The sequence below is a fragment of the Oryctolagus cuniculus genome, chromosome 6, assembly GCF_051225735.1.
Source record: "Oryctolagus cuniculus isolate XC-2025 breed Fujian yellow rabbit chromosome 6, ASM5122573v1, whole genome shotgun sequence".
NCBI lineage: Eukaryota > Metazoa > Chordata > Mammalia > Lagomorpha > Leporidae > Oryctolagus > Oryctolagus cuniculus.
In genome coordinates, this window is record NC_142872.1 from 106,942,667 (window position 1) to 106,956,681 (window position 14,015).

At 50.2% G+C, this 14,015-nt stretch overlaps 1 protein-coding gene across 2 annotated transcripts in view; it reads right to left on the minus strand.

Annotated features, from left to right (window-relative positions):
* Positions 1-6,405, minus strand: part of ZNF704 (zinc finger protein 704) — a 247,423-nt gene extending 241,018 nt beyond the window's left edge. The window contains exon 1 of one of the 2 annotated variants that reach the window (XM_002710562.6): positions 5,428-6,405. In XM_002710562.6, the coding sequence (XP_002710608.5) occupies positions 5,428-5,952 (525 nt within the window). In that variant the 5' untranslated portion in view covers positions 5,953-6,405. Of the gene's footprint in view, positions 1-5,166; positions 5,326-5,427 lie in introns of those variants that run through there. The other variant, XM_051844571.3, reaches the window with a different exon arrangement.
* Positions 6,406-14,015: the final 7,610 nt, after the last annotated feature.

Genomic DNA, 14,015 nt, shown 5'->3' on the forward strand with positions numbered 1-14,015 from the left:
ACCAAAGGCAAAGGAAGACCTCTTTCTCTCTCTCTCTCTCTCACTGTCCACTCTGCCTGTTAAAAAAAAAAAAAAAAAAAAAATTTCTTTATTTGGAAGTCAGAGTTACAGAAAGAGATAGTGAAAGAGAAAGATCTTCAATCTGCTGGATCACTCCCCAGATAGTTGCAAAGCCTGGGGTTGGGACAGGCTGAAACTAGAAGCCTAGAATTGATTCTGAGTCTCCCACATGAGTGCTAGGGGCCCAAGGACCTGAGCCATCTTCTGCTGGTTTCCCAGGCAAATTAACAGGGAGCTGGATCAGAAGGGGAGCAGCAGCTGGGGATGGAGCACAGGGGTTAAACCACCATCCACAGCACCAGCATCCTGCAATGGCAGCGATTTGACTCCCAGCTTCTCCACTTCCAATCCAGCTCCCTGCTAATGCACCTGGGAAACCAATAGAAGATGGTCCAAATGCTTGGGTTCCTCACCCACGTGGGAGACCCAGAAGAAGCTCCTGGCTTCAGATTGGCCCACCTCCAGCTGTTGTGGCTATTTGGGGAGTGAATCAGCAGATGGAAGACCTCTTTCTTCTTCTCTTTAACTCTGTCTGCCTTTTAAATAAATAAATCTTTAAAAAAAAATAGTAGTAGTAGAGCCACTGAAACTCAAATGGGTACTCATATGGAATTAGGAGTCACAAGTGGCAGCTTAACCTGCTGTGCCACAATGCTGGCCCATGAAAACTGTTGTAAAATACTGAACAACCTGCCACAAAGCAATAGAAAACTATTACACTCCTTTTCTATCATGATCTAGTTACTACCCTAGAGTCTCCCCTATATTTTAAAAAGGGGCAGGTGTTGTGGCATAATACAACTCCTGCTAATCCACCTGGGAAAGCAGAACATGGTTCAAGTGCTTGGGCCCCTGCACCCACATGGAAGACCCAGATGAAGCTCCTGGTTCCTGGCTTTGGCGTGGCCCAGCATCAGCCACTGTGACCATCTGGGGAGTGAGCCAGCGAATGGAAGCGCTCTCTCTCTCTCTATCTCTGCCTTTGGAATAAATATTTTTTAAAAATTAAAAAAAAAAGAACTTGGCCCAAATGCCTTCCAGCTACTCCCACTTTCCTCTCCTTTCCAACAAAACATGTCAAAAGACTTTTCCTAATGTGTCTTCAGTCCCTATTCACTATGCATCCTACTCTGCTCATCATTGGAACTTCTTTCACCAGGGATAACTATGTTCCCTATTTTCTCATCCAAATGAACAAATGTCTATCTCACCTCTTGTTCAATAGCCCAGCAGCACTCAACACAGTTCACTGCACTCCACTTTCTGGAATTACTTCTCTTGGCTTGCTGGACTTGGTGTTTTCTAGTTTCCTGACTTCTTACTTGGCGGCCACTGGCTTTTCAACCTTCCTGGCTGGCTTGTCTTCCCAAACCCAAACTGAGATGGCACTGTGCCCTGGAGTCTGGCCCAAGGCTGGCCTCTCTTGGCCCACTGTGTTCCCTTTGTAGTCCCCAGGCTCTGAATGACATCATCAGGCTGAAGCCCTAGCCTCCACCTCCCCCCTCAACTCCAAGGCCAGCAGCCATTGGCCCACCTGTAACGTCCACCAGGATGTTTAATCATCATCTCTGACTTTACTCGTCCAAAACTCAGTTTTCCCCGTCTCAGCAAACAGCACAACTAACTCACTTTTTATCAGAGCCTCATCCCGGGTCCTCCCCTTTCCTTCATCCCTCACCACCCCAGCCAGCAGGTTCTCACAGGTTAATCTGCACATGGGTCCTGAACGTGTCCACTCCCTTCTCACTCCACGGCGGCCAACCACTGACTGCAAGCTGCCGTCACCCCTCACTTGGACTCTAGGGGTGACAGCCACCTAACTGGTCTCCCTGCTGCTTCTCCTGCTGTTGAGAATAATCCATACAGCAGGATCTTATGAAAAACACCATCCACCTTGTCCTCAACTTCACACTCCACTTTTCAAAGACCCACCACCTTTGCCATGCTGCTGGCCCCATCCCACTCCCTTGATGTATCTTGTACTACTGAGTTCCAGCCTCACCCACCTTCTCCTCCTCACCTCGAGACCTGCTATTCTGTTTGCCTGCAAAGATCTTCCCATGCTAACTGGGTCACATCTGAGATCACAGGTCCCTTCCTTAGAGAGCTCTTCCCTGTAGTAGCTTGCTCTTCTTCCTCCTCATCTCCGAGCCATTATTTCCCTCTTGGCAACAATCTGGTGTCATGCTCACTTGCCTCTTCATTTCTTTATTTATTTGACTGTTGCTACAATGTCCATCACCAGATGGGAGCATTGGGAAGGTGTTCTCTGCTGTGTTCCAGAAAAGCACTCAAAGGTGCTTGATAAATATCTGTTGAATACATGCATACACAAATAATCAAGGGCACTTTTTTTTTTTTTTTGACAGGCAGAGTGGACAGTGAGAGAGAGAGACAGAGAGAAAGGTCTTCCTTTGCCGTTGGTTCACCCTCCAATGGCTGCCACGGCCGGCGCGCTGCGGCCGGCGCACCGCGCTGATCCGATGGCAGGAGCCAGGAGCCAGGTGCTTTTCCTGGTCTCCCATGGGGTGCAGGGCCCAAGCACCTGGGCCATCCTCCACTGCACTCCCTGGCCACAGCAGAGGGCTGGCCTGGAAGAGGGGCAACCGGGACAAAATCCGGTGCCCCTACCGGGACTAGAACCCGGTGTGCCGGCGCCGCTAGGCGGAGGATTAGCCTAGTGAGCCGCGGCGCCGGCTTCAAGGGCACTTTTTAAAGTTCATAGAAAAATGAAATTAAATAAGTTTATTTTGGTATGAAGTATTTGAAACCGTGTAGTTTTTTCATAATGTATACTTTCCATGAACTGTCTGAAGACTTCTAGGTCCCCTCATACATAAGACACTGACATTCTTATAGGCATTTCAGGAAAATCACCTTCCTATATATTTCATTAAAAAATCTCTTCAGATAGTGCCAAGATGTCTTTAAAGCAGACACAAAGATAAGATCAGAAGTTTTGGAAAAGTTGTGAACAAATCAACAAGCCATGAAATGAAGCTCGAGGCAGGTGTTTGGCATGGCAGTTCCTATGCTCACTGGACACCTACATCACACCTGGGAGTGCCTAGTTCACGTCCCAGCTCTGCTCCCGATTCCAGCTTCTTGCTAACATGTACCCTGACAGGCAGCAGGTGATGGCTCAAGTATTTGAGTCCCTGCCATCCATCTGGGAGACCTGGATTGAGTTCCCGGATCTGAGCTTTGCCAGCCCTCCTTGTTGTGGACATTAGGGAAATGAACCTGCAGGTGGGTGATCTCTATTTGTTAGTCTCTCTCTCTCTCTCTCTTTCTGTGTCTGCGTCTCCCTCTCTCTGCTTCTCAAATAAACTAATAAAACTGTTTTAAATGAAGTCCATTTTGAAAGAAATTTGGTGAATGATCTTTTTTTTTTTTTTTTTTTTTTTTTTTTTTTTTTGACAGGCAGAGTGGACAGTGAGAGAGAGACAGAGAGAGAAAGGTCTTCCTTTGCCGTTGGTTCACCCTCCAATGGCCGCCGCTGCAGCCGGCGCACCGCGCTGATCCTGGCAGGAGCCAGGAGCCAGGTGCTTTTCCTGGTCTCCCATGGGGTGCAGGGCCCAAGCACCTGGGCCATCCTCCACTGCACTCCCTGGCCATAGCAGAGAGCTGGCCTGGAAGAGGGGCAACCGGGACAGAATCCGGCGCCCCAACCGGGACTAGAACCCGGTGTGCCGGCGCCGCAAGGTGGAGGATTAGCCTATTGAGCCACGGCGCCGGCTCAGAATGATCTTTTTTGAGGATGTGAATTATCACACCCTAGTTACTGTGTTTTTATAGATTTTTTTTTCCAACATGGAGTTGGCCTTGATCACAGAGTATAAATTATTATTAATGTCCCCATCACAAATTGTTCAATCTCTATTCAAATCACAAGACACATTTCCAGTACTGCTGGGCAAAACTGCCAGGGAATCACCACACTTGCCGTTCAGTGTCACTGACACCATGTGACTTAATTTCAGCCCAGCTACATCCTGTAGCCATACAATGCAGGCTTTTCAGCAGACCATGGTAATGAGTGTGGTCACAGTCCAGATTCCAACAAGCAGCTGTCAAAAGCTATCATCCCAAATGACTACTTGCAGAAAACTTCTCACTCCCAGAGCTGGTACTTCCAGGGTGGTCTAGGAAAGAAAAGCGTGCCCTCTTCTACACTCAAACTATTCTAATAGCTGCTGTTTAACATTTTTTTTGGAAATGCAATTTCAAGCTTGGAGCAGCTGACTCCCTTCCACTCTCCCCTCCCCCACTTTGGGAGCCCCCAAAGACTCTTAAAAATGTCTAATCTCTACGAAACTGGCTTGTTTATGCATCTTTTCCTGCTGAAATACCAATACCTTCTCAAAAACCCAGCAGTTATTCGGTTGATTTTAAGAACCACTCTTGAGAAAAATCACTCTCTCCCTCGCTTCCCACTTGCTGCCCTCAAAACTTCTTAGCAACATAGACCGTGCAGAGCCTCAACGTGGTGTGCATTGTCCAATCGCATGCCTGAAAACCCAGCCAGTCAGTTGTGTAATAATAAACCCCTTATCTCCTAAAGATACACAAACAGAAAGATCTCTCCGAGCCCCAGTGCGCAGGGGACTTCGCAAGCATTCTCTGCGAAACTCACGTCCCTTTTCAATGCCAAACCCCCCCCCCATTTTCCGATTTCCTCTTTTTTTTTTTTCTCATTTGCAATTTTGACTTGGGTAAAAAATAAATAAATAAATAAAACCAAAAAGGTAAACAACGTCGAGTTTAAGCACGGGAGGGCGAGGGGCAATGCCAAAAGCTGCTAGCAGAATGAATGCACGAGGAAACCAAGGGCTTGGCTTTTGCCTTACTGGGCTTACCGGTTTCCCTCACCAGCCCCGGGAATGGAAACTCATCCACACTACTTCCTGGGTGGAAAAAGAGGCTGGGAGACTGAGAAGTGAAGCGGCTTGTTGTTTCAATTAAAAAAAAAAAATAGCCCTTAGAATAATCAGGGCACACTCCCGCTTCCGTGGGGAGAAGATTCACAGCCCACTCTGCTCAGCCTTACCCGTCCCCACCAGACGCAAACCCGCATCAACCTCGTCCCATCTCCAAGTTCCTCACCCGAGGAGAAGGGAGAAGCGTTCTGTTCCCGCACCGCTGCGGCCCTTGGAGGAACCCCGGAGCGGCCGCCTCGGGGAGGTGCAGGCGGCCCGAGGCGCAGGCAAATCAACAGTTCCTTCGCCCGGCCCCGCGCGGCTGCCGGCGGCGCCGGACACACCCCTCCCGGCCCCGGCCTCCGCCTGGCGCTCGCCCGGGAACCCCGGCCCGTCCCACTCCCGGGGCCAAGCGGGTCCCACGCGCGCTACCGCAGCCCGCACGCACCTTGAGCGCGCCCCGGGCCGGGCCCTTGGGGACCGCGCGGCAGGGTCCGAGGGGCACGAAACGCTCCTCGCCGTCCTCGTCTTCGTCGTCCACCACCTCGACGACCACCTCCTCGTCCTCGTCTTCCTCGTCGTCATCCTCCTCCTCCGCGCCCCCTCGGGGCTTCTCCTCCACCGGCCCGAGCCCTCGCCGCCGCCGGCTTGCGCCCTCCTCGTCCTCGTCTTCCTCCCCGAGAAGCAGCAGCACCGGCGAAGAGGCAGCAGCGGCGGCGGCCCCGGTGGCCCGAGAGGGGCCGGTCCCGGCGCTGCGCGGCGGCGGCAGCGGCGGCCTCCAGCTCTCCGCGGCCAGGGCCGGGGCCGGGGCCGGGGCCGGGGCCGGGGCCAGAGCCGGGCCCGGGGCAGGGGGCGGGAGCCCCGGCAGCGCAGCTTCCTTGGCGGGCGCGAGCGCGGGCCCGGCCGGCTGCAGCGCGGCGCCCCCGCGGCGGCTGCCCAGGCTGGAGCGCTTGGCCAGACGCCGCGCCTGCATGCCTGAGCGCGGGGCTGCGGGCCGCGGGGCCGCGCTGGAGAGTTTGTCACCTCCGCTTCCTTCCCTGCCGGCCGCTGTGGCCGCAGGCGCCCAGGACTAGGGGCTGCAGGAGCCGCCTCCCTGGGCTTGCAGCTGCCACTGGCTGCAGAGGCGCGGGCGCCGCCTTCGCTGGACCGGCCCGCGGGGACGCCGGCGGCCGGCGGCTACGGCGGGGCGGCGCGGCGGCCGCGGGCGGGGGTGGGTGTGAGCGAGCGGCGCGTTGCCGCCTCCGCCTCCGCCACCGCCGCCCGAGAGCCGCGGGCCGAGCTGCGCTCCATGCGGCCGGCGGCCGGCCCGGCGCGCGCCTCTTCCCGGCCGCTGCGCCCGCGCGCTCCGGGCCTACCGCGGGCGTCCCTGGGCGCGAGCTGTTTGTGCGGTGTGTTTTCCTCCACCGCCCCCCTCTCCGCGAGCCATTCCTCGCAGCCCTCTGGTCCCCCCCTCCCTCCCCGTGCAGACAAAACCCGGACTGGATTGACTTCCCCTACCCGCAGTCTCCGAAAACCTGGCGCTTGCATGCGGTTGGCCGGGACGCGGGAGCCCACGCGTCACCCTGAACCGGTTCTTTTCCCTGGACGGAGGAGGGCAGGCGTGGCTGGAACCAGGGTCGGACACTTGGGAGGGAGGGCTTTGCTGCTCGTCGTTTGAATTGGTCTCCGCCGATGTGTTTGGCGACTACTTTGCGCGCCCCTGTGAAATCAGGGGGACGTGTGTTGGACGTGTTGGGGTCGGTCTCTAACGCGAGCCATCGGATCATTCTGAGACCCCCCCCATTCCAAGATCCTGCCTCTGGCGCGGTCCTGGCCTGAAGTCTTTCTGCTGCTACTGCTTTCTGCATTCTGCCTCCAGGGCCTGAGCCTGGTGGCCAAAAGACATCAGCTGTCTCCAAGCAATTTGTAGGCTCTCTGCTGGCTTCCTCCAGGCCTTTGAAGACACATTAGGAGTGGGGGCTCAAGATTGTTAGGTTTCAAAAAATTAATACCTGCAAATCAAGCACATAGCCCCTTTCCTTTCCAGTTCACGACTTTGCCACTGCCTGAGGACTTTCAGCTGTGACTGAAGAAACTTGTTTGCTATTCTTTAGGGACTAGGCTAGGTAACCATCCCCTTTGCCTCCAGATTAGACCCCAAGTGGCAGCCCGGAGAGGCAGGGCTGGGAGAATCAGGTTCGTCACACGCCCTAGCGGGCCACCTCCAACAGGACACCGTGCATGGTGTCCTCGGCTCAGATAATTACTGTTGGAGCCTTCCCATCACCTGCCCTGGTAGCCACTTGAAGAGGGCTCATTAAATGCTCACTTAGATGTCTTCCAACTGTTGAACAGGGAGGATGACAGAGATTCTGAAATGAAATTTTTGTTCTCCCTGAATCAGATTAACTTCCTGATGTACCTATTTCAGGTAATGACACTCTCATTAAAATCATTCAGGCCCAGAATAGCGGTATCGTTTTAACTCCCTTCTCGATGGGATCCCTAGAGGCAGGTGCCCGCAAGTCCAATCCATTGTTCTCTCTGAAATGCCTCTTCTGCTCCCCAAGCTCCCAGAGCATTTTGTGCCTTCAGCCGGAAAAGTTTTTAACAGTTACAGGCACCCAGTTTCTCACCCAGACCCCCTCCCTGCTGTGCCCCCTTCAGGCACCACCCATGGATTCTTACTCCCAAGACCCTATCCTGATCGTGGCATTTTGTGGTTGAACTTTTCCTTTGGAAACATTCCATGCAGGAATTCAGGAGATGGGTATGTCCGGTCATTAAAGTGGTTTTGTTTTCATTAGGAGAAACAATTTGGTTGATTTGGAAGGTGGGAGAAAAAGATTTAGGGAGAGAAAGCCTGGTCACTCTTTTGACCAGGAAGAGTCAAGCGCAGGGGCACAAATGGTGGGCAGACAGGTGTAGGAAAAGACCGTGGAAGAGAATGAAGGTGAAGCAAGTGAGCTAGTAATTAGGCTCAGGGCCTAGGGAGCCCGAGAGCCTGCACCTGCACCTGCACCCTGGCTCTGGAACTTGCTGGCTGCCTGCCCTCACAATGCCTCAGTTTTCTCATCTGTAAAACTGAGATAATGGAGATAATAGTAGTACCTGTCTTACGTGTGAAGTTGTTCTGTAGACTAACGAGTTAATGCATGTCATCAGCTTACAAGGGTGCCTGGGGCAAGGTAAGGTCTATATAAGGGCTTGTTATATTAATATATTTGTAGTGATTTATAGACACGGTGGCTAGGGATACTCTTGGTGAACAGCAAAGTTGTTCTCCTTTAAGCGAGCTCAGAAATGTCAATCACTAGCAACATATGCTTTTTTAAGATTTATTTTATTTATTTGAAAGGCAGAGTTACATGGTTGGGGGAAGCAGATGTTCGATCCACTGGTTCACTCCCCACATAGCTGCAACAACCTAGGCCGGAACAGGCCAAAGCCAGGAGCTTCATCCAGGTCTCCCACGTGGGTACAAAGGCCCCGGGCATGTGGGCCATCTGCTGCTGCTTTCCCAGGTGCATTAGCGGGGAGCTGGATCAGAAACAGAGCAGTTGAGAATCAAACCGGCTCCCATGTGGGATGCAGGCATTGCAGGCAGGAGGTTTAACCTGTTATGTCAAAATGCCAGCCCCAAAACATGCTTTTAAAATGCAGCTTTTAAAATGTTGTCAGGGGGCAGTAGTCTGGGGAGGAGGTGTTTAGCCCAGTGGTTAGGATGCCCACATCCCCAAGGATAAAGCTCTTTTGTGTCTGAAGTTGCTAGAGATGAAAGTAAATGTTTTCCTGGGAACTGAGAGGAAAGGCAAAAGTTACCGAATGAGTGATTGTGTTTGTGGTTCAGTGGAAGGTAGTGCACTGTTGTACTTTCAAAATTGCATCCATACTTTAAGATTGGCTGGTTTGGGGGGCCGGTGCCATGGCTCACTTGGTTAATCCTCCACCTGCGGCGCCAGCATCCCAATATGGGCTCCGGGTTCTGGTCCCGGTTGCCCCTCTTCCAGTCCAGCTCTCTGCTGTGGCCCGGGAGTGCAGTGGAGGATGGCCCAAGTGCTTGGGCCCTGCACCCGCGTGGGAGACCAGGAGGAAGCACCTGGCTCCTGGCTTCAGATCGGCACAGCACCGGCTGTGGCGGCCACTGGGGAGTGAACCAACAGAAGGAAGACCTTTCTCTCTGTCTCTCTCACTATCTATAACTCTACATAGATGTCAAGTAAATTAAAAAAAAAAAAATTGGCTGGTTCCCTTTCTCAGGCCACCTCAATGGAGCCCATACACATCCCTTTCCTGGCTCTACAGAGCTAGTGAAGTCAGCCCTCCAAGCAAAAAAAAAAAAAAAAAACAAAAAAAAAACAAGAAAAAACTTGACGTTGTGATGCAGTGGGTTAAGCTATCACTTGCAATGCCAGTATCCATAAGAGCTCCAGTTCTGAGTCCTAGCCGCTCCACTTCTGATCCAGCTCTCTGCTATGGCCTGGGAAAGCAGTGGAAGATGGCCCAAGTACCTGGGCCCCTGGATGAAGCTCTTGGCTTCTTGCTTCAGCCTCGCCCAGCCTCAGCTGTTGCGGCCATTTGGGGAGTGAACCAGCAGATGGAAGATCCATATCTCTCTCTCTCTCCCTTTAACTCTCCCTGTAACTCTGCCTTTCAAATAAATATTATTTTTAAAAAGAGAATTGACCTTGCTCTCAGACCGTTCAGTGGAAGCTAATGCTGCAAAAGAGCTTTGACCTATACTGGGTGTTGAGGGATGAGAAGGATTTGAATAGGCAGAGAAAGCAGCAGCATCCAGATACGTGCAAACCACTGAGGACCATCCTCATGCAATCAGGACTTTCGGTGGGAACTAAAATCCAGGGGCCAGATTCATCGACAGTCACAACGATGCTTCGGGGCATGAGCTCATGACTCACTCTGTTGCTGATATGGACTCAGCAGTCAAGAAGTACCTCATGGTGCCAAGGAAAGGGGAAGGAGTCATTGCTATTTCTTTCCCTCACATTTCTCAAATTTATTTTTTTTCTTCAAAAGCTTACTGCTGAGGCTGAGAAGTTGTGCCTCTGAGCCATGGGGAGAAAAAACAGACCTTCTGGGACAGTCCCATCCTGCATGTCATCATCTAAAACCTCCCATCTTCACTGCACACGCATTTATGGAGTCCTGCTAAGTGCCAGGCTAGCTCTTGGCTCTGGCGTGCAGCAGTGGGCAAAATCACCGTTCCTGGGGAAGGGAGTGGACAACAAGAAAAGAAGGGATGTCGCTCCCCGTCTTCGTGGAGGAACGACACAGGACCCTGCGTTGTTCTTTCGTCTGCTCGACCCTCCCCGGGTTTGCTGCTGGTTCTTCCCAGGTTGGCTACTGTCCCTTCCACCTCCGTGGAAGGGCGGTTCCCCCTGCCACTTTCCCCACTTCCACGGGGGAGCGGCACACCGCCGGCCGGCTCTCTTGGGGGCTGCTCAGGTGTTCCTTCAGATAGATGTTCCTGGTGCATGTTGTCTCTCTCCTCCTTTATAGTCCTCTTCCACCAATCCCAACTCTGCTACCCACATGCCGAGTACGCTGCTCTCCTCCAATCAGGAGCAGGTCCTGCTGTTTATTGGTTGAACTGGAGGCAGCTGTGTAGAAGCTGTTTCCTCCTCTCCCAGCGCCATATTGTGGGAGAGCAGATGCATAGAATAAGTCTTAATTCCAGTAACTTAGTGTAGTCCGAGTTGCTCCCAGTTGCTCCCCACAAAGGGACTCATGTGAATTCATGATGTACTAGGTGCTGTAGAGAGGGAAAAAGCAGAGCAGGGCGTGCTGAGGTTTAACACAGAAATGTGTGTTTATATAAAAACGTAAGAATAGTCTGGGGAGGAGGTGTTTAGCCTAGTGGTTAGGATGCCCACATCCCACATCATATAAACTGACTTTTTTTTCCCTACTCTGGTTCTTGGCTCCAGCTCTCTGCTAATACAGACCCTGGGAGGCAGTGGTGATGCCCATGTGGGAGACCTAGATATTTTTTGTGCTGTGGGCTTCTGTCTGGCCCTGTCCCAGATGTTGCAAGCATTTGAGGAATAAACCAGCTGATGGGAGCACTCTACCTCTCTATCTGTCTCTCTCATTCTCTGCTTCCCAAATTAATAATAGCAGTAATAATAGAACAGGATGGAGTATTATGTCTTCACTGCTGCTGGGGTACTTTAGCTGCGTAGTGTGTGAAGTGCTAAGAGAAAGAATGAGAGTGGGTCTTGAAGTAAGAGTCACAGTAGGAAGCTGCCAGCTTTGTGTCTGCTTTCTTGTGGTCCTTCATGATTCTGAAACCTTTGAGTTCCGAACCTCAAAGACACTTTAAACATGTTTTACAAATACTCAAAAAAGATGTATAAAGAAAATCAAGTTCAACTGACATTATGCTCAATCATATTTTTTTAAAAGATTTATTTATTTGAGAAGCAGTATTACAGACAAAGAGAGGGAGAGACGGAGAGAAAGGTTTTCCATCTGCTGGTTCACTTCCCAAATGGCAACAACAGCTGTAGCTAGGCCAATCTAAAACCAGGAGCCAGGAGCTTCTTCCGGGTCTCCTATGTGGGTGGAGAGGCCCAAGGACCTGGGCCATCTTCCACTACTTTTCCAGACCATAGCAGAGAGCTGCATTGGAAGTGGAGGAACTTGAACCAGTGCCCATATGGGATGCCAGCACTGAAGGTGGCAGCTTTACCTGCTGTGCCACAGGGCCAGCCCCATGGCCTCTTAAAAAAAAATTAAAACTAAAAGTAAAACTTTGCCCTTTAAAAAGGTTATAAAAGTAAGATTAGGTTCTTTTTTCCACACTTCTGAGAAACTTAAAAATGATTTCAGATGATAACTGTCATCCCATCATATAAAAAATTGATTAGGGTTAAGAGACTCGCTCATCTATTACTATAGCCCTCAGGCTGAAAGCCTATCTAAGCCAAGTAGGAGCTTTCACCCAGATAAATGTTTCTTCCAGGAGCAATTAACTTAAACACAGCACACTGTGCTTTTAACATACAAAAGTACCTCCAAAAGTTCTTGGAAAAATGGAATTAAAAAAATAGGCTCGTTTTGGTACAAGAAATTTTGAAATCTTCATGCAGTTTTTTCATAATACACATTTTCATGAACCTCTGACAGTTCTTTGTAATACTTCCAAAGACTTAAACTTATTTTTCAAGTGAGTAGAAAAATGACAGCATTATTTTCTCTATTTTTCAATTTTACTTATTTATTTGAGAAGCAGAGTGAAAGAGACACAGACATGTCATGTTATATTATTTGTATTAATCTCCCTTTTTGTAAAATAAAAATATCTCAGTCCAGGATGTATGATTATTGCCTACTAATGATATTTTCATATTTCTGAAGTTTTTCTGTCTTCCTTTTCCTATGGTTATTTTGTAATGCGGTACCCTCCTGGAACCAGTATCTGAAATCCTAATCACACTAAAGAGAAAAAAGGGAAGGAGGGAGTTATCAGCTCAGGTGACTAAACCACAGATGGACATGGCCTTGGGCTGGCACTCTCTCTCTCTCCCTCTTTCTCTCTCTCAGTATATGAGAATACTTTTAAAAGTTCATAGAAAATGGAAGATGTTTATTTTGGTGCCCTCAAATTGCAAATCTATGCATAGTTTTTTCATAAAACACATTTCCATGAACATTTTTAAGACCCCTGTGTATGCCTGTGTCACTTGTTTCATTATCTGATCAACTGGAGGCAAGTCCACAGGCACCTGTGGCCCTGCACCTGCCAGCCCTGTGATTGGGGCGGGGCAGCTCCTGGCCACCTGCAGCCATCAGAGAATGCCCAGTGTTGGGCTCTCACAAGTCTACATCGGTGGCCAAGGGAGGACTGCTGTGTGGATGGCCTTTATTAGAACATGTATAGAGAGGCAGAGGATGGTTTCTGTACTGGGCAGAAAAAGAACAGAAAAGGCCACTATGTGTTATCTGTATAACCAATAATATCTGAAACTTGAAACATACAAACACCCAGAAGGAAAACAAACTCACCAAAAATCTCCTTCCCAAAAGACAACCACTGTAATTGTTATGGCATATTTATTTTTATTTCTTTTCTGTGCATCTTTTTGTCTCATTTAGTTTTTCCACCTAATTTTATAATGTTTTTCTATGACACATGTTTGTATAACTTGCATCTGGGTCATAGAGCAAAAAGAAATCATAAAATATTTGCAGAAAAAGGGCAAGGCAGCAGGGACAGGTGTTTGGTGCAGCAGTTAAAACACCATGTGGGGCACCTGTTACTGGCAAATGGCAGGGTTCTTCGCGCAAGAAAGAATTCAGGCGTGAAACAGAGAGTAGTGGAAAGTAAAATAGCAAGGTTTATTAGGGAAGGGACATCTGTAAGAATGGATGGGCACCTCTCCAGACAGAACCTGAGAGAGAGTGCCCAGTTGCTCAGACTGGGGGAAAGCGGGGTTACATGGTTGAGAGGAGAGAGTACACCTGGGCAGGCCAACGGGTGGCTCAGCAGAGAGGCAGAGGGCTGAGCACGCAGTCTGGTTGAAGCTGGGGGTTTTTAAGGAGATGGGTCTTGCTTCCCCACCTCTGCTCCTCTTGGAACAAAGGACTTTTGGGATGTAAATAGAAAAATTCTATCTGAGTTTTCCCCCTGAAGTTATCGGACAGGGGGAAGCCTGACTGGCATCAGAGGAAGGATGGTAGTAGAAGGGGCTGGGCACATTTGAAGTGCAGATACTGGGCTGCACCTGGAAGATTATCAGGCAGAAGGGGAGGGGACCCCCACCAGGCAGGTTATCTCGTAGAAGGAACAGGGCAGGATGCAAATACTGGGCTGCCCCCGAAACATTATTGGGATGACTTTGAGATGCATATGCTGGACCCAAATGTCTTCTTAGGCCTTTGTCACACACACATAAATTCATATCTGACTTCCTACCTAACACACCTGCATCCCATATCAGAGTGCCTAGGTTCAAGTCCTGGGCTGGGAAGATCTTGCTTCCTCTGTCTTTCAAATGAAAGTAAAAAATTCTAAGCAAGGAAATAAAAAAGGTC